Below are 23,313 nucleotides of genomic sequence, written 5' to 3'. Positions count from 1 at the left end.
TGCACTATATAGTGCGTTCACCAGTTTTTAGTGCTCTCTGAATCCACAATTCCCAAATCGAGTTCCCTAGAAATTTCCCAGAAGTCTCTGCAAAAAATCATTGTGCATCGATGCTCACTAAATAGGCAAATATAAACCACAACAAACAATTTTTGTCTAGAAATTGTTTGTATTTAAATGTACTTTTTTTAACAAACCACAAATGTTTATATCTTCAGAACTCAGACCATTGAAAAATAATCATCACAAAACACTCATATCAATTAGATTTTCACTTTGTGCAATCGATGACGTCATGTTCGGCGCTTGAAAAAAAAAAAGAAGTGAGCATGGTGTCCCAACTGCTTTTTAAAACCGGGGAACTACATAGTATTTTAGTAGTTAGGGATTAGGGTGGGAATTCGGACACAGCCTACTATTCCCAAATCGAGTGCCCTAGAAATTTCCTAGAAGTCTTCAGAAAACCAATGTGCAACTATGCTCACTAAATTGGCAACCATAGACCATTTAAATGCCGTTTAAAAAAAAGTAGTGAGCATGGTGTCCAAATTGCTTTTAAAATCCAGGACACTAGATCTTCCTGCACTTATATAGTTTTTTTAGTTAGAGATTAGGGTGGTGATTTGGACAAAGCCTTAGTCCTGGAAAACGACAAAAGATTTTTGATTTTGCCTAAAAAACTGAATTAATCATAATTAAAAGACCATTGAGCACGTTTTGAATGATCTAAAATGCTAATGATCTAAAAATTAATTTGAGAAAAAAAGCACGCAGAGCATGTGACATCTAAACTAATGAATGTTTAAAGAAGTAAATGCATCAGCGACTTGCTGCTTCCTGATGTTAGTTCTTCCAGAAAAAATGACGATGGCAACTTTGTAATTTCTAAAATGTTTTAATTAATGCAATACAATGAGTACATTTCCATTAAGTAAACATTTACAATGTAACTAGTTATTTTTTTGATTAAAACTCCACATTTCAGGGTGTTTTTTTTTGTTTCATTTGCGTGAGCGTCAATCTTTCCACAAAACACGCAGAACCTTAGCCGTCTCAGTGTGTGCACGCATGCAAACTGAACTTCATATTTAATATGCATTAACAGATAATAGCAAATACAAAAAAAAAAAAAAAACAGTCTATACAGCAAGGTTGGAGTTTAAGCAACTTAGTATAGCTTAAATGTACTTTTTATTGAGTTAGGCCTGAAAAACAAAATTTAAGCCAGAATCATAGCCTCATGTACACAAAAAACTGTAAGAGTTTGCAGCAAACAAATGTGTAAAACAGTGCCTTGTTGGTTGAATGACTATGACACAGTATTATGGTGGAATATTCTTTGACCAGATGTGCCATTGGCTGCTACATTGTTCTGTGCTTCATGTCTTTGGAAAGTTTTTTTCAGGATACAGACTAATGTGTTGACTCCAACAGTTTTATATTCACTCAAAGAGGAAAAAAAATATTTTACACTGAGAAGTCACCCAAACAATAACATTAAAAGTAAAAGATTTTTGTTGTAATTGATCAATTAATCATCAGTTTAATCATCTTCAATGTACACTTGAAGTGCACTGACAATACAACAAGAAAAAGGGGGAAAAGGACAATATGCTTCCATTTTCCAGTTTTTTGGGCTTATGTTACAAAGGAGAACCATTTTACTTTTCCCAAATTTTGTGTTTTTTGGATGAAAAATCAAATTCAAAGTATAGTGTCAAACTTAATTTGGTAATATTTTTAATATCCCCTTGATAAATGCACACATTAATGCATTGAGGATAACGAAAAGCATTTTGGCACTAACACTTTTTCTACTGAGATAGGGAAGTTTTTGGCTTTTAGCAAAAGTTACCGCTGCTTGAGTCACCATCTGTACATGCAAATGGTTTGTAGGGATCACGTTTGAACTCATTTTTTGACTTTGCATCAATATGGATCCACTATGATGACGGCGTGTACTCACATTTAACCCTTTAACCATTTACACCATCATTCCAACAGATTCTGAAGCTTACAAAAGCTGCTTTAAAATTGTTGCATATCAGCGCAAAGCTGCTTTTCTCAAGGTTGGAACACCGCGCCAAAATTACGTTAATTGCCAAAACAACTGAAGAGTTGCGGTAATTTACAAAACGTGAACACTTAAGCTAGAGCTTTGGTGCTAAAGGGCTAAAGGCAAATGCCAACATAGTTCAGTATGTTGTAGAACATACATTGCATGTATTATGCTAGTACCTATAATGATTTCAATTATTTCATTTAATCCATGGAGAACTTAGTGGATTTTACAGCATTGGTTAGCATAGCGTAACAGATGTAGCAAGCTAGCATTTAGAGCTCATTATTGTCATTAGCTAAAAATTTGCATGTAGCAGATGATGGTGACTGCAGTATTTTGGGATTTCTTTTTGTTTGTTTGTTTGTTTTTAAGATAGATTAGGCAAATTCATCAGAGACTATAGCCAGAGCCTATGTACCAAATGTAGCATGCTAACTGTTTTTAACTTTGGTAAATGGTCTTGTTTTGTTGAGACCTTGAAGCAGGGCTGCTTGTTCCTGGTCCTCGAGATTGACCACCCTGACTGTTTTCAAGATCAGCTCTGATCCGCTCAATCAGATGTCTCCCCACTCGGAACTCACCTGGTCCAGGTAATCAGCAGCTAGCAGTGTAAGGAGAGCTGGAAAACAGGCAGGGTCGTTGATCTCGAGGATCAGGAATGAGCAGCCTTGCCCTAAAGACTGTTGTAGCTTTTATTGATGCAGCTATTTCAGTAGCATTCTAATTTCTAATTGCCACAAAAAAGTACCACGCTCCATGTGGGTTTTAAAAAATTGTAGAGAAACCAAGAGTTAGAATCATACTTTCTTCTCTGACCATAACTCTCAGCTAGGGACAGACAGCTCCAGGCCCTCGAGGGCCACATTCCTTGCAACCCTCGAACATATCCTGCTCTGGCATGCTGGACACACCTGAACCAGGTAATGAGTCATAAGCAGGGCTTGGATATCTGGACATCATGCAGACATACTGGCCCCCGAGGCACCCGCCCCATCCCCCCACTCCCAGCAACCGACCAGAAAAACCAAACGCTGCAATGGAAAAAAAAAACATCAACCTAAACTGGGATTGCTAGTTTTTATTACTATTGTCTGCAGTGACCCAATGCATTGTTCTACTATAGGGCTGTTTCAGGTTACCACGTGAGAGTGACATTTAAATCAGAATTCCATGTCCAGTCGAGTTGTTGATCCAACTAAAATAAAGTAGCGCTAAAAATGCTCTTTTTTTGCATTTCGAGTGCTTTTTGCTCTTCTTTTAAAAACTTTTAAAGAGCTGTTTTTGATTCTTTTGTAACACAAAAGAACTGTAATATCAATATAATAAGAATAATGCAGCTACAATATCAAATAGTCTATGGTCAGTAGCTGATCTTTCTCATTTGTTCTAGTAGTGCACTGGATTGTTTAATAAAACTAAGTCATTGATCAAAATTATAAAAAAAAAAATACTAAAAGTTTTATTCTCTATAATTAGTACGACTGTCTATTTTTTTTACAAGTCTGGTCTAAAACACTCTAAGCCAGTCAGTTGGAGTGATAGTGCAAAGCTAAAGTGGGATGTTACAATTTAACAAAACTGACCCCACACACACAAAAACCTGTTGACAGCAAGTGCAAGTGAGGGGAATCCTCACATTTGCCAATGCTAACCACCCCACATCTGTAAAACAAGGACAAAATGCGCAGAGGCCATCCTAGTTTAGTTTTGGTTGATTTCTTGTTTTTGATTAGTTACTTTGGCACAGTTTACAAAAACCAGAATTTTCAGCCAAGCATGCTTGAGAGGGCATCCTGTGTGTCGCAGAACAAGCACATCGGGCTTTCTTTATAGCACCAGACAGATAATTAAGATCAGAAAATTAGCAGCACGCATCATTTCCAGGTAGCACCTCTAGTTATGAGGTTTTCAGCAAAGATGAAAGAAGGGGGGGCAGATAAAAAGATTTAAACATTTGATGTTTTTCATGTAAAACTGAATTGCTTCATGTCTACTTCAGACAAACTACATCTTCCGCTTGAGCAGATACGTTACCACTTGTACTTACTTGCTAATGTGTGTAATTTACAAAATTAAGAATGAAAAAAAACAAGATCAGCAGTTTATATTAAAATGACAGCATAGAAAGAACACAGTCTAGTGGCTTTTCCGTAAAAGTTGGATAACACTGATGAAGTTAACTCCTAAAGAGACTCCCTTCAACAAATATCACGACTACAGATGTTATCTATGTAAAGTGTGAATGTTTTTTTTCTTTCTGCAATCGGATACTTGAAAACTTGTGTGTTTAAAGACGGTCTGTCTGAAGTTTACAGAGAAGGATCAAACTAGAACAAGTGCTCAAAAGACTGGAGTCGCATTCTTTGACACACAAACAAAAGAACAGAAGAGCTAGACCCAATGGTATCTTTTTTGTTGTTGCACAAGCTCAAGTACCGTCAGCCTCGGGTAAATTGAGGCTCAACGACGAAGTCCAATGAAGTCATGCGGTTCTACGAACAAGCACCAGTAGGATTAAGCTGGTTTTGGGTCCCCCAACGGCCTCTCCTCAGTCCTGCAGGGTTGCACTTATTAACTGGTGGCAGTCCAGTTCTCCCCGCAGCTCTGGCGGGCCTGTCATCCTCACGCCTGTCTTCGGATCCACGCACCAGCACCTTCCTCTCTGGCCGTCGCGTGCAGGATGGCACTGCAGCAGCCAACGAAGAGAAAGTCATTCATCCACTGCAACAGTTTGCATTCAAACTGGCATGTTAATACAGCGTTTAGGTGTTTGTGTATTGTTGATGCACAACAAAGATAACTTAAGCCTGTTGCAATAGCTCATTCATAGTCAGGCTTTTCTTCCTGAAGTTTATAACATCGCTACAACATTCATTTGCATAATGCTAATAAAATGGTTTGTTGGGATTCTGTAAGTTGTATAAAAATAATAACATTCAAAGGAAAACACAGGTGATATAAGTACATGTAAAATGGTTAATACAGCAGTGAAATCCATAAATGGGAGTTAAATCCAAACTTTTAAACCAAAAACCCTTAAATCTTTCAAAATTGAACCGCACTATGAATAGATTATTGATCTTGAGAGTTTTCAATACTCAAAGAGTCATAGTGCAGCCATATGTTTTACACATAAGTTTTAAACACTCTGATGAGTCGTTAGTGTCATTTTGCCAATGCAACAGGAATTGATCCCATAAGAAAAGGGTCTAGATGGTAAAAGTGAAAAAATCCACATAAAGAGTGACTTGTAAAAGTCCTGAATAGTTAAAGCAATACGATAGCATAAGCCACAGTAGATTTTTAAATTTAAAAAATAAATAAGAAAGCTAAGAGATTCAACTTCCTGTGCAAATCCTTGAATGGTCCAAAGAAAAGAAACACATCATAATTCTTATAAATAGTGATTTAAAAGTAGAAGATACACTTGAAATATGACAAAACAAGAGAAAATGATACTAAATGATGAGTTATCTGAAAAAAGTAAATGCTGCTAAAATTAACAAATAACAAAAGTTTTTTTTAAGTAATAAGAATCTTTGCAAATTAATATTTTAAATTTGTATTTTTTTAATATTTCCATAAAAATTTTGATTAAAAAAACAACAATCTAATCATGACACGATGAAATCTTAACTTCTAGCCAATCAGGTAACGCAGAGAAAGTCACGTGACCAGCAAAAAGCGACTTCAGAGGAAAAAAACAGCACCCCGAAAAAGTTCAGTAAATAGTAAGTGTGGGCCCTGTTTTATCCAGAATATATGTAGGACTATCAATACTGACAAAATAATACTGCTGTGGACTGTTTATGGTAGGTTTTGAGCTTGAATTTGACAGAGTTTGCAGCTTTGACGTGATATTCCCTTTTTCATGTTATGTTAGCTGTTTATGTTAGCTAAAAACCGTTAGCTAATCACTCCATGTAATTTATTAATTAACTTTTTATTGATGAATTTCTATAAAAATATTGCATTACAGTGTGTATATGAGATAAATAAAAATATATATCTTTAAAAAAAGTTTAACCGATTTAGGTCTATAGTTAATTGTTTAAACTACCAATTTAATTTGTTCTGATTCTTAAAGCATATTTAAAACATTTCATGTATTATTATCATCTGTGGGGGGGAAGATAATTCATTTTATTCATAATGTAGGTTAAAAATCAATCAACTTTTGCGTGATTGAAACATAAAATGTGATTTATCTCATGACAAGTTGACAGTTTACAACAGTCCACCGAAGAAATCTAATCTCTTGGAATGATTTGGACTTTACAGGAGGGAAATTAAAGCGGACAAAAGTCTACAGAGCCTGAAGACTCAGAAGAATCTCCCTGCTGGGGTCAAAGGTGATTGAAGCTTTAATTCCTGATTTATTGCAGTCTTTCTGTGTGGGGAAAAGTGACAGCTTTTGTGAGTGTATTTAACATACTTTAGAGCTGTAGTAAATGACATCAACTCGACAGTATTTCACCAACTCATGTGTCAGACTAGAATTTCAAAGCGCAGCCAGTAAAAATCAGTTGTTGTAAAGCTTTATACTCTGAAGCAGTAGTTAAATGTCATACTTTAGCAGCAGGATGTGGCTTCTAAGCGTTCTGTCTTATTCCTCTACTTGAAGTGGGAGCATTTGAGTGTATTAGAGCTATGAGATCACGGGGTAAAAATGTCTCCAAAGTTTCTCACGTGAGCTTTCTAAAAGCCTCCTGCTTTGAAATGACTCCCAGTTGTCCCTAATGACCTGAGCTTTTCTTCCCCGTGGGTTTTATCACGGTGCACTTTTAGTTAAACAGTAAACAGATGCCTGAGAATCCAGCAGACACGGAGGTACTTTAACCACGTTACACAAGCAGCGTAACTCAGACTTCTGATGACTGGTGCCCTCGCAGAACTTTCCTTTTATCACCGTGCAGCGAAAAAAACAGCCTTATCTCTGTCTTTATGTTCTCGGATTCGCTCTTATCGGTACATTTGCTTTATCTAGCAACACCTGAATTTAAGAGAAAGAAGAAAAAGGCAGAAACTAATTTTATCCGTCACAGCAACGCAATGATAATTGTGCTGCAGCTAAAAGCAGGCTGCTTCATTCACGACACATTCAATGTGAATCACTTTCCATGCGAGCCTAGAAAAACAAACTCTTGGCTTCAATGGCTGATGGTCTGTTTCGAGACACTTTTGTTGCTCTTGAACTCATAAGACAAATGTCGTCCTCTGAAGGCCTGCTTCGTGTTTTTGGCCCTCAGACTGCTGATGTAATCAAAAGAAAGCATTTGAAGTGTAAAGATAGGCATTTTTATTTGTTTTGGCTTGACGATGGGGATTCTCAGTTCACAAACAGACGTGGTGGAGCTGCTCGGCTACGTGTTTGGATAAGCTGAGTGCTGAGTGCGTTGTTGAAGTCACAGACCTGTTTTGGATGGAAATCTCCATTCCTGTCACAGTTGGGGATGGGGATCGTGAATAGGTCGTCGTGAGTGCGAGTGTTTGATGCCAACCTGTCCAGGGCTCGCTGCAGCTCTGCCCGGCACGGAGCCTAAAAGAGAAAACAGGATTTGACTGGATGGTTCATTGTTGTTTTTCCGAACAGTAGTTCCAAAAGATGTCTGCTGGGGTAAAACAGAGTTGAGATGTATTCAGGTGGCAGCGTCGTTCCTGGAAGATCTGGAGGAATGTGTTTATGTTTTGAGAACTGCCTTTTTTCACCTATAAAAATATATATTGACCCATAAAATCCTGTATCAGAGTGATGTGGAGAAACTAATCTTTGTGTTTGTAACATCTAGATGTTCACTTTTTAGAATTTTGCTAAATTTCTCTTAAGTTTCTAGCTGAAGTATTTCCCCTTTGTGCACATTGGACATTGAATGACCAAGTTCCATCAATTTTAATGATCTCACCGCATTATTTCCCAATACAACTTCTCACTTTTAGTTTGCAGAATTGATGGTTGTTCCTAGATGGTCCAAAACTAAACCACAAGGCTCCGCTTTCATTGAACCAACTCCATGTGGCGCTCCAGGAGGCAGACACTTTAAAACTTTAGGGCCAGTCTTAAAAGTTTTGGAATAAATCTGTAGTTTTGGTCCTCCTGGGTGACCCTAAACCTTTCCTGCTAGTTAAACTCCTGTAGATCTGAACTTGCCCTTTGCTTTTTCCTGATTTGATTGTCTTTTGTGTTTGTTTTTCCTGTCCTCCCTGACCCCAAACTATGGGCTTGTTCCTCTTTTCTGCTACTTAGCTCATGCTCAGTTGGGGTGGGGGTGGGGGGTACTTATAAACACACCACCAGAATCTTCCACTGCAATCAGCAAAAACATGTTTAGGATTTGGCCTAAATAATCAACACGATTAGATCCTCTTAGCTGTTTTTGCTCTTTATGTACCGCTCCCTTAAATGACTGTAGTTAAATTGCATCTATTAGAAAAACTGAATTGAATAAGGGAAGACCAATTGTGTTTGCTTGTTGTTGTTGTTGTTTGTTACATCATTTATAAACCACCACTACCTTTGCATGTTTTGATATATCAGGCATGTCCAAAGTCTGGGCCCTGGGTCAAATGTGGCCCGGGTTCAAAATTCTACTGGCCCACAGGCTCCTGTTATATAATACTGGTAATAATAAAATGTGTGGCCCCCAGAACTGTCTAAGAACTGTATGTGTGATTTATTGGGTGTGATTGGGTAGCTTATATTATAAATGGTTGTAAACCTGTGAGGGAAAGATGTATTTGTTTCTGTGATAAAACCACAATGGTTTGTACTTATGAAATGTATATTTTGTTTTCTGCAAAACCTGTTTTTAAATTAAAATGGTACTACAAGAAATTTAGTTTAAAAAAATCTGAAAACATTTAGTAGATTTTTTTTTACAGATGACAAATATTCAATGAAACCAAGTTGTTGATTTGCAGAAGAACAAGTGAAAACAGAACTCTTAAACTTAAATGCACATCTGTACATAGTCTCTGTGTACTTATCTGTATTGAATTCAGTGCTTTTGCCTTTTTTTTTTAAATCTTTGTTGCCTCTTAGTTCTATGTTTTCGGAGTTTGCTTTAGGAACCTTGCAAGTAAGAATTGCATTGCTCAGTGTTGCTGTGTAAATGACAGTAAACTTCTTCAATCTTGAAGTGGACTGGGGTTTGCTTGTTCAGATGGTAAATGGTGCATACTTGTTTTTCTACCTACAAGGCCCAAGGTGCTTTACAGTCACAGACCCATTCACCCAGTCACACACACACACACTGGTGTGCCGCGCCGCTGCCAAACAGAGGCAAGGTGGGGTTCAGTGTCTTGCCCAAGGACACTTCAGCTCATGGGCGTGCAAGGCGGGAATTGAACCTGCAACCTTACGATCATGGGTCGACCGCCCTACCGCTGCGCCCCAGGTGAGCTTTGTCAAATTTAGCGGATTTGCCAAGGAATCAAATCGTGGAACAAAGCTGGCAGTGTAAAGGTGACCCTGGAGCCATAAATCCACAGAGAGAAAAGGACTTTGAGTTAATTTACTAATGACTGAGCTGATGTCAAAAGAATGCCATTGGGCAGCTGTGGTGCAGATGGAGAGCGGCTGGTCTCTGACCTAATTGAAAGGTTCCAAGTTTGCTTCCTGCCCATGTGTCGAAATGTCCTTGGGCAAGACAGTGAGGGTGGCTACAAGGTAGCAGAGCTGCCATCAGTTGTGAATGTGTGAGCGTGGGCGATTGGGACTTGTGACTGCAAAGCACTTTGGGGATTAATCAAGTTATAAAAGTGCTGTGTAAGTATACACTATTCAATATTTAATTAGCAAATAAGCTGTAGATAAACTAGAGAGGATGTTTTGTGGCTTCATGATGACAGTGTTATCAATTGGACACTGAATCATAAATCATCACTTTCTCAATTAACCCTATAACACTGGAGTGTTGACTCCAGTGTTTACACACCGTAACTCTTCAACCATTTACACAATTAATGTAATTCCAGTGGATTTTCCAGCGGAGAAAAGCAGCCTTGCGCTGTTATGCAATACGTTTCATCAGTAATTTGTTGCATAAGGGAGCAAAGCCGACGGGAAAAGCCACTTTTCTCCGTGACAGAATCAGCTGATTCACGCGTAAATGGTCATAGAGTTACAATATGTCAAAGAGTGTGCGTTCTTCAGGGATTCACCAGCAACATTTCCAGTGTTAAAGGCTTAATATAGTTAATAATTCTGGCATCAAAGTCAGTGAAAATGTTAGTCTGTTCTAGGGCTGCACGATATGAGGAAAACTCGTGATATGCGATGACGATATAACTTGCGATAAATGAACAAATAGCAAAAACAACAAAAACGTTTCCATTTCACTGCAAAAGTTCAAATTAAGTTAGAGTCAAAATACCCTAAATTATTCTCCAAATGACCCTTGTCTAAGAAGGAGGGCCAAATCTAACATAAAAGCTCCATCTGATTGGTCAAATGCATAAAGGGAATTATTCAATTCATTAAATAGTTCAAGTTGCCATAAGATTGTTTTAACACATTTAATGTTTACCATTCATTGCGATTTATGCCGACTTTTGCGATATAGATATTGCACAGCTTGAAATCGCGATAACAATAAATTTGCTATTAATTGTGCAGGCCTAATCTGTTCCAACGTTTGCTATTTTTTTCCAGCTGCATGTAAATTTTTTTTAAAACTTGAATTATGATCCACATTTCTCTTTTGTTTTGGGCATTTTTATTATATTATTTATATTTTGTTTCATCTATAAACTATATCTCCAGTACTTCCTCACGTTGTGGGGATTTTAATGAAGAGTACTTTGAACACGTTACATTTAAGTTTCATTGTTTCTCTTTAACTTTTTCATCTTTTTATTTTTATTATTCATATCATGAAGTTGTTTATGTTGTCAATATTTTCATAGAAATAGCTATTTATATAAAGTTGTTTGATATTTTTAAAAAACAAAAGCCCAATACTCATCATTGCTTTAGGCTCATTTTCTGTTGGGAGGCTGTAGTTCTGTTTTATTTGGGCTTCTTGTTTTCTGCTCCTCATTTCTCTAATGAGAAAAATCCACTTTGATGAAGAGACACTCATGTTTTCTACCTTTGAAAAACGTTGAGTCATGTGTGGACATGTTTATGGTTGTGATCCAGGTTCAAATCTATCCCTCACAGGGTTAAAATGTTGATGTGGACGTGCACCTGAACTCTATTTTTACAAGACCACAATTACATGTTATGGTCTGTAAGTAACTAATTTTTACGAGTCATAGCCCGACTTTTGGGCTGGTGAATGTGAAGCTGTAAAAGCCTAATGAGAAACACCTGCCAGGGCCCAGGCACTTTGCTGTTTCCTGTAAAAGTCGTTGGAAAGTCGGGAGACGGTTTCTTCTCACCAGCACCAGCTTTGGGTCCTCCCTGTTGCTTCTCTGGTTGGTGGATTTGGGCGGCATTCGGGCCAGACTCTTCTGGATGCAGCGTTTGTCCTGTGGGCTGCAGCGGATGTTGCTGTTGTTTGGGTGTTCGGGGATGATCTCTTCCTGTCGGTCCACTGCTGAAGGGGAACAAAAATGTGGTTTTAGCTCTTCATATGTGTGTGTGAAGGAGAGAGCTAAAGTTAGAAAACAGTTCCGTTTGTTTATTTATTTGCTGGACAACCTTAAGACCCCAGATTTAGCCTGAAGGCAACATCCACCCTCCTCTTCTGGTCCTCCCTGACCTTCATTGTGCAGCTGAAAATGTTCAAATGTGGTCCAAGAATAAGGCTGGGTTAACTTCAAGGATTGTCAGCCTTGTTTCTATGCTGGAGGGCCCATGTGGGCCTCTGCTCTGGTTCTGCTAGTCTTCAGCTATCACTGTGCAGCCTTCCCACAAGCCCTGAAACTCCCCGAAGTGATGGCGTCCTACACTTTGCATTGCTCACCTATAATTTTGGAGCTCTGTGGCCCTGAAGGCACCCGGCTGCTTCCTCAGAAAGCATCCCCCTTCCTCCTCATCCTCAACAAAATCTGTCTGCACCAGGTGGACATTTAGAGAGGATGTGCTGGGTCACATGTTGGCTTCGGCAGGGGATGAGACATAGTGGTTGTGTCCGAATTCCCACCCTAACTACATAAAAAACTTTATAGTGCGGCACAATGTAGTGCCACGGATTTTAAAAGCAATTCGGCCACCATGCTCAATACTTTTTTTTTTTTAAACGGCGGATATGACGTCATCGATTTCACAAAGTTAAAATCTATTTAATATGAGGGTTTTGCGACGAATATTTATGAGTCCACAGTCTTCTGAAGACAAAAACGTTAATGGTTTATTTAAAAAAAAGCATTGAAATTTGTTCCGACGCAATGCATTGTGGTCTATATTCGCCGATCTAGTGAGCATCGATGCACACTGGTTTTTTTACTTCTGGTAAATTTCTAGGGCACTCGATTTTGGAATTGTGGATTGGGGCAGCCCTACAAAATGGGAAACGCACTATATAGTGCACTATGTTGGGGTTAGGGTGGGAATTCGGACATAGCCTTTGCCTAAAAAAACAAAAAAACAACAAAATTTGACTTCAATGAATTTTGCAGTTTGTTCAACCAAACCCAAGTTCTGCTGCTAACAGGCTGTGGGTCAGTTGCTGATGCTGAAGAATCCTGATCTTTTTAATCCTTTTATTGCCTTCCCTCTGCAGTCATTCCTGCCTCTGCTTTTGCTTTTGTTGGCGTCTTTGTTCCTTCTCCAGGCTGATTCTGCTGGTTTCCCATTAAAAGACGCTTCTTTTCCTCCGTCACCGACAACCTCACAATGGGAGACTAAATTAAACTCGGGCTGGGATTGTACGGAATCCACTTTTATGAGGACAGTGGTTTGTGAATGACCTGAATAAAGGAGAATAATAAAAAAAACGAATTATTTAAAAATATTATTTCGGAATGTCTAAAGAAAAAAAACCTGAACCAAAATGAGAAAATGTTCACGTGACGGAGGAGAGAAAAAAAACGGATGAAACTGAAAATAACAGAAAGCCAAACACAACATTGAGATCAGGCAGAATGAAGTCAGAACAAACCATAAGGAGCTGTAATATTTGCAAAGGCGACAGAACTAAAAGGAGAGAAAAAATATTCAATTGAAAAATAATAAAAATAACTAGCCTAGATAATCAGTTTTAACCTGGATTGGTATCAATACAACTAAACAATATTTTTTAAAAACTTCATTTATTTGGATTAAAAAATGGCTCATGCCATAGACATATGCACACTAGACTGACAATCTCTGTCATCATCCGTCAGGATTCTTAACCCTCAACACCATTCTTTCATGTCAGGATCTACCGATTCATGTTGATTGTGTAAACGGTTGATATCATATGTCAAAGAGCTTATGTCGTTTAGACATACGCTTGTTCGACACCTCCAGTGTTAAAGGGTTAACCTCCCACCTCCACAAGTCTGAGAAAAAGTGGTGACTAGGCAGCTCATAATTAAGAAAGAAACTTTGCTTAGCTCCACCCTTGGGTCAATCCACATGACCATCAGAAATAAAGTACCGGTATCCTAAAAAAGTACAACTCTGAGCTCCAATTAAAGCAATTTTTAAAAACCTCTGCACGGAGTTGTTGCAAACAGAAAACGAAGCTCAAATACAGAAGACTTTCTGAAGCAGACTGTATGTGCACACGGGGTTTGACTGAGAAACTAAAAGGGTTTTTGAAAAAGAAAGTTAATTTCCAATGGACATTGTGTGAAATAGGGCTGCAGGATTTGAAGAAAACTCACGATTTGCGGTATTAATGATTAATTGATGATTTGCTATGACGATATAACTTGCGATACACGAATAAATAGCACAACCACAATTATTATTTTTATTTTACTGCAACAGTTTAAATAAGAGTTAACATACCCTAAATTATACTCGAAATGACCCCTAGTCTACATACAACCTAACATAAAAGGGCTCCATCCGATTGGTCAACAACAGGAAGGGGTCCATCCCATTGGTCAAATGCATTAAGGGATTGATTTGATTCGTTAAATACTTCAAGTTGCCATAAGACTGTTTTATCACATTTAAGGTTACCATTTATCGCAATTTTCGCCGTCTTTGGCAATATGCGTATTGCACAGCTTGATATTGCAATAATATAAATTTGTGATTTATTTTGCAAGCTTAGTGTAAAAAAGTATTCAAAGGCATAATTTAAAAAATCTTAAGTATTCAAAACTAAATTGTTGGTAACAGGATAAAACAAGATCATCACTTGATTAAATATACTTTAGTACAAACTAAAATTAATTAATTAAAAAGTAGTTACATTGAATTAGATTGCTGCATTGAACTCAGGATTTGATTAAACTAGGTAAGATGTGGATGTGTTTGAATATTATCACAATGCCAAGCCAAGCATCATTAAGTCAAGCCAAGTCAAGTAAACTCCAGTCTCATCAAACTAAGCCAAGCCTAGCCACGTCAAGACCCTCTGGATTCTTCTGCTCCACGCCATCAACCTTCCCCAGCACAAAACTGGGGAAGGTTGATGGCCACCCGCCAGTTCACCGCTTCACCAGATCAACCATCCACGAACTTTGTCACCCAGTCCTCCATTTCTACATTTAATAAACTTCACAACTTCAAACCAAATCCCTGTCTGCTTTTGGTCCAGCTAATTCAATAACTGACAAAATGTTCTAAAAAACGACACAGACTTTTTGATTTTGGCTAAAAACTGCATAATCATAATTAAAAGACCACTGGGAATGATTTTACAATAGAAAAAGAAATAGTGGCAGTGGGATTTTGAAGAAGGGAATTTATTTAATCCCACCCCTTTTACGAATAACTTACGTTTTTTTGTTTTTGCCGAACTGTTTGGTTGAACTGGATTGAACTGTTGTGACTTTTGTTGTGAAGTGATGCCAAAAAAACAGCAACAAAAGTCACGCAGTCAGCACTTGAATAAAAACCGTGTTTCTCAGAGCTTCGTAGGCAGGCATCTCAACCGGCTTGTCTGGGGAGGAAGTGTCACTCAGTTGTATTTTTAGTTGTTGGGCGTTATTTTAGATTTGGTCATCTGCGCTTTCTTTTGCAAGGGTTTGTTCATCTGCTTCCTCCGTTTTATGCGTTCCCTTTCCCCCGCTCACGCTTTTCCGAGACGCCGCTCTTTCATAGGCCGAGTGATTTAAATGTAGGTCATGGGTGGCACATCCTGTTTTTGCCACCTCTGCTGCTTTTGTGGTGGAAGTGGCCACTTCTCCATGTGTTTTCACTCTATTTGGATCGCCAGCCCTTGTGGCGTGTGATAAAATTTCAGTGCGATGGGCTCCGATGTACACCTGTACTGTTAAGTCAGATGGAAATGTCCGAACAGAGGAAATCCCAAACAAGTTTTGGTGACAGTGTCACTGAAGATTTAGGTTTCTATATACACCCAGTCCGGTAAAAAAGGGCTTTCGGTGTTTTTAATGTGTTCTTGTGGCACTTTTCTCATGATATATAACATATATAAAGAAAATTAAGCCCAAATGTGCTTTTCTGTATATTTCTTTAATACAATGGGCGAGCCGTAAGCGCCTTGCTCCGCTTCATTCTGATGCCTCCACTTGTAGACGACTAGATCCATGTTCGTCTTCGTTTCCCACATCCTAGCTGGCGCCTGGCTCAAAACAGTACAGCTGAGTAACTCCAATATTTTTGTAGTTCATCTTTCGGTACATCCCGTCAGGGGTTTCCATTAGAATGAGCTTTTCACTGATTTGCACAGGTGGTTTTTTTCAGAGAGTTTTGTGCTGGATACCCTTCCTGACACAACCCTGTATTTTATCTGGGCTGGGGACCAGCACAGGGGACCCAGACTTGGGCCACATCGTGGCTACATAGTTAGGCCTGTGCGCAAAGGGTCTTGCCCAAGAACCCAAACTGGATGAAGCTCATTGCGCCCCCTGGGAATCAAACCCATGTGCTAGTCCTACACAACTGAGCCATCCAGCTGCTTTAATAGTTCCAACTTTGCTTTCCATTTTTGTTGCACTGGCAACGTTGAGGGGCTGCAAGCTAGCAGGAGAGCGTGTAAACAGACAGTTACCGTGATAGGATGGGAAGTGGGGCTGGGGTTGCTCCACGGCAAAGGTCCCGCTCACAACTCAGAGGCAAATTTCTAAAGAAATACTGCCGCTCTGCAGAAACTATGCCCTAGAAAATTACAGTTTTTAAAAAAAAATTTGGGCTCAAAATGGCATAATCAAAATTAAAAGACCACTGGGAATGATTTAACAATAGATCAAAAGACGAATGGAGCGGGACTTTGAAACAACGGGGATCATCACACTCACAACATACTTTTCTAACTTTGTCATTCAATTGAGAGGCACAATTACAGTTTCCTCAGGGTGGCTCCATCTTTGCATATCGTAGCACTATTAAGAGCAGATGTTGAAAGCTACAAACTAATCGGTGAAAACATTTCAAAACAGGGATCCATCGTTGTGTTTTTATCATTTAAAATCCAGGACGAGCTAAAGCTACACTCTGACAGGCCAACTCTAGACTTATGACTTCTGATATTTAAGCCATCTTTTTATAGTCTGCAGAATAGTGAACAGATTTTGGATTCCACTCTTACTGGCTTTTAGGGCTAACTATTTGAAGCCTGAAAACAAATATCCTCTTCTAGGATTTAGTTGTTCTCAGCAAGTCTTTCCATGAGTTTGTGATTCCCTCTAATCTTGGATCTCGGTGAGATGAGAAAAAACTGGATGCGGACCCTCTTTAGAATTCCTCTAGAAATAATGAGCTGCTGCTTGTAAAGTAAGACGCACTTAGAAAAGCTGTTCATCAGCGTTTCTTCAGCATGTTAGCTTTGATGTCTTTAGATGACAGCAGATCTGATAAATCTCCACGTGTCATGGGGCAGACACTCTCATGGCAAAGCTTTGTGTCTTTAAACTGTTAAAAAAAACACATGGTTTTTAAAGTTTAGAGGCACATAACAGCTGGATTAAATTTCTGCAAAATGTTATTGATTAAAATATTATATGTGTGCAGTTATTACCGGTAAACATACAGGTCAGTTCAGTTATACTGTAGAGTTTAAATAGAAGCATTTATTTAACAAAACTATCTGGTTAAGTAAAAAAATACTTTGATAAATTTAGAAATGCTCATTTTGGATTAGGGATTAGGAATTATTTAGTCTAAAACTGCTTTGTCAAGGCCTGTATGAATGCTGACTTAGTGAATTGAAACTTTATCACCTTGCAGTTAAAAAATTACTTTGTAAAGTTTAATCTTGTACATATGAGGGTGAATTAAAATTAAGTACTTTAGCACAAAAGTACCCAATCAAAAAAGTTACTAAAACATTTGAAATCATTTTATATTAGATTATATAATATTATGTTCAGATATTAAAATTTGCTTTCCCACAATTAAAGATGACAAATACTTTAAATCAATAAATGAAGAATCTATTGCATTAAACTCTGGTAAATAAAAGTTTACGAATAAAAATGTTAAACTACTAGGGAGATGGATGTCATCGTTTATTTGGTCAAATGGGACTTAAGTTTGTGCAAAAGTTAAAAACGTATCATTATAATATATTACATGACTAAATGTAAATATTTACAATTTTTTCAAAATCAGTTTGTAAAAACCAGCTTTGGGAAAGTTTAGGAGGAAATTTTCAGGTTTACCTTTATTTATGTAAAACTGCCTTAAAAGGTTTTTGCACTCAAATCAATCTTTACGCATGTAAGAAACATTTTTGGATAAGATTAGGGGTAAAAGCTAAATTGTCAGGTTTAGGTATTTTGGAAAAAGTTGTAAAAATGGCACAGACATACCCGTATAAAGCTACATTCACACTGCCCTCACCACCTTCAAGCGGCCACTTCCAATGAAAAATCTATGTACACATGTAGACGTGCATACATGCGTGTTTCGGGCTCCCGCTTTTTCAACCACTTTTGGGCTTTACCAAAACGCTTGTCCACTGAATGCATGTTGCAAGTAAAACCAGGCTGAACTTTGACCAATCAGAGACTCAGATTTGATAGTGACGTAGGGATGGCGTCCCTTTTTTTTCACGGAAGTGCCAACCGTTTGAAAACTGATGACGTAGGAGAAATTCATTGCGGTTTGCCTCTATATATAGGAATAAAGCTGTGAAAGAAAAAGCCTTGAGCACGATTTGTGAGATTTGCACCGCTTTATCATTTTGCAACAGGCCTCTACCAACTGTACATGTGCTAGTAAACAGTAGAAAGAGAAAAAGAAGAAGAAGCCCTTCCCTGCTTGTCCAGTGTGAGCACCAGAGGCTAAATGCGTGTTCAAGAACACGCGTTTTCCCTGTTGGTAATGTGCACGTTGCTTAAGGAACATGAAGAAAACGCACAGAGGAAAAAAAGGATTCTTAAAAAGACGACATTCATGAAGTTAAAATGATTATTCATGAAACACCAAAGCTGTTGCAAAAGCAGGAAAATCCTGCTTTGTGGCACAGAAAAACTGCATAGTGTGTTTATCAGAACAAATAATGTGTTTCAAATTAGATAGAAAAAGAATAACAGGAAGGTGGAAACTATTGATGAAAAACAGTGAAAATGGAATTTAGTTAAACACACTCTTGGCCTCAGAGAAGACCCACAAGTATGAAACAACAGAGCTTTTTTTGGGCTGCAGATATTCAAAGTTAAACATTGTCAGACGTACGTGAACTATTTGTGTACAACTGTTTGCTGTTGTGAGCCACCGTTGCTTGTCTCAGATTCCTGTTCTGTCACATTACTTTAAAACAAACAACTCGACCTGTGAAACATCAAGCGAATCTGACAAACAACTGCATTGATTATACTCTCGTGGTTTTTCTGAACAGTTGATAGGACATCCTATACTTTACTGACAGCCAGTTTGGGGGAGTTTGGCTTTAAGTTCAAAAGTCTACCAGGCTCAGAACCAAAACACTGCTCTTTCTAGTCAACACTGGACTCTGCCAGAGTATCAGTGTCAGAGCGTTGGCTTCCAGGCAAAATATTTCCTAGAATAAGTCATCAACTGATGTCAAATTCTGTGTCGTTCTCAAACTTTCATCAGGGTGAACACCAAATGTTCTCATTTCTTTGCGGTGTCATTTATCATCTAAAGTAAAAGGAAACAAACATTTGATCAGAAACACAAAGAAAAAGCTCCCATTCAGTGGCTGTCAGCACAAACACATGTGTTTATGTGAATCTAAACAGACCAGGCTGTTTACTTTTTATTTATTGTTTAGGGAGTAAACAGAAAAAAATAATCTAACTTTCCAACTTTAATCATCCCAAAACTCAAGTCACAACAATTGAATACAGAACAACAGGAGCCTTTTCATCTTCTGTTTCCAAATGCCAGAAAACCAAGAGGTATCACATGCTGCAGTTCCCCAATTAACCACCGGAAGCAGGTTATAGAAGTAAACATTGAGTCCAATGGTAAAAAGTTTAAATTCAATTGGCTATTGAATTGTACATTCTGGATACTTTTATGTTAATTGGTTTGTTTATTATTCACAACAACTCTAGGGTGTACATTTTTTATGAATTGCAGTTTTTATCAGAGCCTAAATGTGCACACAGTAAAGGGCGTGCCTATTTAATTGGATGGAACGTGTACCCAACAGAGCTACAATAATCACTTTGACCAATTTTCAAAATGCTGTTTCGTAGAAGGAGTAAAGCCTTAATACATCAAGGAATCAATTAAAGACGAAGGGATAGATTGAAGTATGGATGGATGGGTGTATTCATGACTGAAGAATGTATGGATGTATAAATGGATAGATGAGTGAATGAATGGGTAGATGGATGGATGGAAAATTGATAAAGGAATCAATGAATGGATGAAGGGATAAATATATATAGGGATGGATGGGGGGACTTATGGCTAGAAGGATAAATGAATGGACAGATGGATAAATGGATGAATGTATGGAGGAATTAATGGATAGATGGAGGATGGATGAGTGGGTGGATGGATGAATGAAGGTGTGGATGGATGGATGGATGGATGGATTGATAGATAAAAGACTTAATAATTGAATATATGGATAGAAGGATGAATGATGGATGAACGGATGAAGGTGTGGATGGATGGATGGATGGAGAACATATAACACCATTATATCAATTTTAATTAACTGTCTGCAACTTCCCCAAACTTTTTGGGACCAGATCCTAAAGTGGTTTTGTTTTGTATCTTGAGGCTTTGAACTCCAGACAAATTAAACTTAATGTGTGACAAACATTATCTTGAGTTTTTAGATCACAGTGATGGAAAGAAATGTTTCTTACAGAAATGTTGGTCATCCGACACCTACAAGCTCACCAGATCTCATTGTCGTCTGACACATGACCAGGACAAACTTGGACTGTTTGTTTGGCTCTTCACTCTGGCTTCACAATGAGGGGGGGTCCCTTGTCTCCTGGAGGTCAGCTAATCACATTTACTCCTGAATAAGGGGTGCAGCTGTCCAAATGCAAGGCGTGGACCAAAGAAAGCAAACAGGCATCTCTGGGGGACATCTGCTTAAAGGAGCCAGCAGGTTCTGGCTTTCACATAGAGCAGCATGCGTCACGGCACATTGAGCGTAGCCGAGCGCAGTCTGGCTTCATTCAATCCCCCGGTGGCTGTCGGTGCAGGACCTCCAAAATCTGACATCTGTATCGGCCTGAAAGTAAAACCGTCAAGGAAAGACATGTGAACACCCGACGCGGTGGTACACTTGCTGGAATGTGGGAACAGATGCCAACACCTGATTTATTCTGAGCACTAAGAGAGACAGCTTCTAAGAATGTGATCTTAGAGAGCATTGAAGCCGAGTCAGAGCCCTGACATGGGATGCAGGATGGTGGCTCTTGTTGCTATGGAAATGATAAATGCAAAATCTGGATTACTTGATGCTTTACCCTGCAGGACCGCAGCTGAACACCCGAAATTCCTTTGGGTTAAGATGCGCCTGGCTCCTTTCCAGGGTGCTTTCATTACAAATTCTCTGGGTTTTTTAAAAACCCTCTTCTATTTTTATCTGGGATGTTCACTGTTGCTAGGAGTGTCATTCAGGAGATGCACCCCCGTGTTTAATAATGCATTAGTGCTGCGAATGCGCCACAAAGGAAATCCAGTCTTTTTGCTTCTCCGATTGTCTGCACGGCAGAATTGATTTACAGTCAGATTTATTGGCCAGAACTTCCACGGCTTTGTTATGACAGACTCCGGGGGTGAAGCCGAGCTCAGATTACTGAACTTTCCTAAAGCTTCCCAGAGGACGAGTCCCCCTCAAAGTCTGGTGTTTTAACCCCTCCAGCAAGACAGACGACTCGCAGCAAAGTGACACAGACATTTTCCTCCTCTCCCTGATTCAGTCACGCTATGAGCCGACTGCACAGAGAGAGCAGAAGGCTCTCATTTCAGCTCTGGCAGTGGGAGCGCCGATGAGCTCATCCCCACGAAGGAGCGGTGGGCAATGCGCTCAGAGGCTTGGGGTGCATCTAGGTCAGGGGGAACAGATGCTGCAAAGGCGGAAGCGTTTTGGCATCAGCGGGGAAATGAAAGGAGAACAATCCAACCTTCAACAGCCCTCCCTGTGAGGAGAGCACAAGTTCACATCAAAGCAGTGACTGGAGCTGGTTATGCAAATCCAGTGCTAGACGTCCCACTGCGAGACAGTGGAAAAAGACCTGGATAACAACAGGATAGGGGGGTGGAAAGGCCTGGAGGAGATGAAGACATGAGAAGAGTGAGGCTAATAGCCTTAGACTGGCCGCACTCCATTACAGTCATTTCATACAGCAGCTTTTATGACCCCCCCCAATACAAGCACACACAGATTCACGTTTCCATCCTGCAGCACCAGACATCTCCACAGCTACCTGCAGGATTTGAGCTTATTCCTGCATGATGGGCTTCAGGTTTGGCCACACAGAGGCACAACAAAGAGACTCTAGCTGTAGAGGTCCAACCCCCCCCCCCCCCCCCCCACCACCACCACCACCAAGGAGTGATGCTTTTACCTGAGTTTTCCTCTACCTCCCGCTCATCTGTGCAAACGCCCTGGCCATGCATCAGGGAGTGCAGCGGCCTCTCCACGCCACGCGCCGGGTAGCAGCGGAGGCCAGCGCCACACCGGGGAGAGTAGACGCCGCAGTGTGCCCCTTTCGGCAGGGCGCAGGTGGGGCAGCAGCCGCAGCCGGGCTCTCGGACCGTTTCCGTGCAGCCGTCCGGCAGCCGGCAGCTGGCCAGCCTTTCCTCTGAGCAGACAGGGCAGCGGATGGCCAGGTCAGACAGGCACAGCGCCACAAGGGACAGTATCCCCAGGATCTGCAGGGACCAGCCGGACGGAGCGACCGCCACTATGCCTCCCCCTCCTCGCACCATGACACCCCAAACTCCTGCTCAAATCCCCCAAGTGTGGTGTTTCCGGCCCCCGTCCGTTCTGCAAGCCTCGGTCCGGGAAGAACACTTCGTTCAGGACAGACGGATGTTTTCGGCTGCTTTGTGTTCCCGTCTCCTTTAATGCAAAGAAACTGGAGCCGTCTCTGGAGCACAGCGTCAAAAAGGAGATCTTGTTCAGGTGCAGCAAATGGGAGGGATCTGCGCCTCCAGGTAAACTTCGCCTGCCTTCTTCTGAACGCCGAGTTCTGGTCAACAAGTGTCCAAATGCAAAGCAGGCCAGCAGAAGTGTGAGGCAGCAGTCGCAGCTTCCTCCTCCTGCAGAGGACTGGCTCAACCCGAGCGGCTCTCCCTGGACTTTATACTGGTCTGTGGACACGCCTCTCCCCACAGCGAGAGAGGAGCTGAGAACTCCAGCTCTCTGCTCTGTCTCCCTCTGCCTCTCCAGGGCTCTCCCACACTCAGAGACTCTTAACTTGTGCGCAGAAAAAACAGCTCCGCCTCATGTTTGCATTCTGTCCTCATTAAAACTCTGACCGGCCGGCTGGCGTGTGCACGCATGTGTCCGATCGGTCCCATTGTCTTTGCTGTGAAAAGCAAACAAACTGACACACTGTCTTCTAATGTCTGCACCCAGCCCCCACGGACTCCAAAAAGCCCCCCCAATGAGGGAATATGTTGTAACAACCCCGCACAGCCAGGATGGTTTATTGTACGTGCATGTTTCTGTTCGTGAGAGCTCTCCTCGACCCAGCTCTTGAACCAAAGCTTGCATTGGTTAAAGTCTCAGTCCCCCCCCCACGTGTTCTTTTGCCTCTGTTTTGCCATGGAAACCCAGCATGAATTGTAA

General features: G+C 40.1%; 2 protein-coding genes across 15 annotated transcripts in view; one reads left to right on the top strand and one right to left on the bottom strand.

Moving 5' to 3' along the window:
• Nucleotides 1–875: 875 nt before the first annotated feature.
• LOC101172953 (insulin-like growth factor-binding protein 4) lies at nt 876–22,910 on the bottom strand. Of its 2 annotated transcripts, none has more exons than XM_023955145.2 (4): nt 22,085–22,910; nt 11,444–11,601; nt 7,476–7,601; nt 876–4,748 (listed from the first exon to the last, which is right to left on the bottom strand). In XM_023955145.2, the coding sequence occupies exons 1-4, from the start codon at nt 22,446–22,448 to the stop codon at nt 4,611–4,613; spliced, it is 786 nt and encodes a 261-aa protein (XP_023810913.1). In that variant the 5' UTR covers nt 22,449–22,910; the 3' UTR covers nt 876–4,610. The 2 variants fall into 2 exon arrangements, with proteins under 2 accessions (XP_023810913.1, XP_023810915.1); XM_023955147.2 differs by having other exon boundaries at nt 2,405–4,748; nt 11,444–11,598; nt 22,085–22,804.
• aiolos (zinc finger protein Aiolos) overlaps nt 5,714–23,313 on the top strand; it is a 38,902-nt gene continuing 21,302 nt past the window's right edge. For 8 of the 13 annotated variants that reach the window (XM_078946454.1, XM_020713209.3, XM_078946455.1 and 5 more), the window contains exons 1-2: nt 5,714–5,793; nt 6,344–6,414. The gene's annotated coding sequence lies outside the window, so the exon portion shown is untranslated. Of the gene's footprint in view, nt 5,875–6,342; nt 6,415–23,313 lie in introns of those variants that run through there. The other 5 variants (XM_020713240.3, XM_078946433.1, XM_020713052.3 and 2 more) reach the window with 2 other exon arrangements.

This window comes from Oryzias latipes, chromosome 1 (assembly GCF_053564925.1).
Source record: "Oryzias latipes strain Hd-rR chromosome 1, Olatipes_Hd-rR_3.1".
NCBI classification, from domain to species: domain Eukaryota; kingdom Metazoa; phylum Chordata; class Actinopteri; order Beloniformes; family Adrianichthyidae; genus Oryzias; species Oryzias latipes.
Note: the sequence above shows the minus strand (reverse complement) of the source record. Positions and strands in the feature narration are given on the sequence as shown.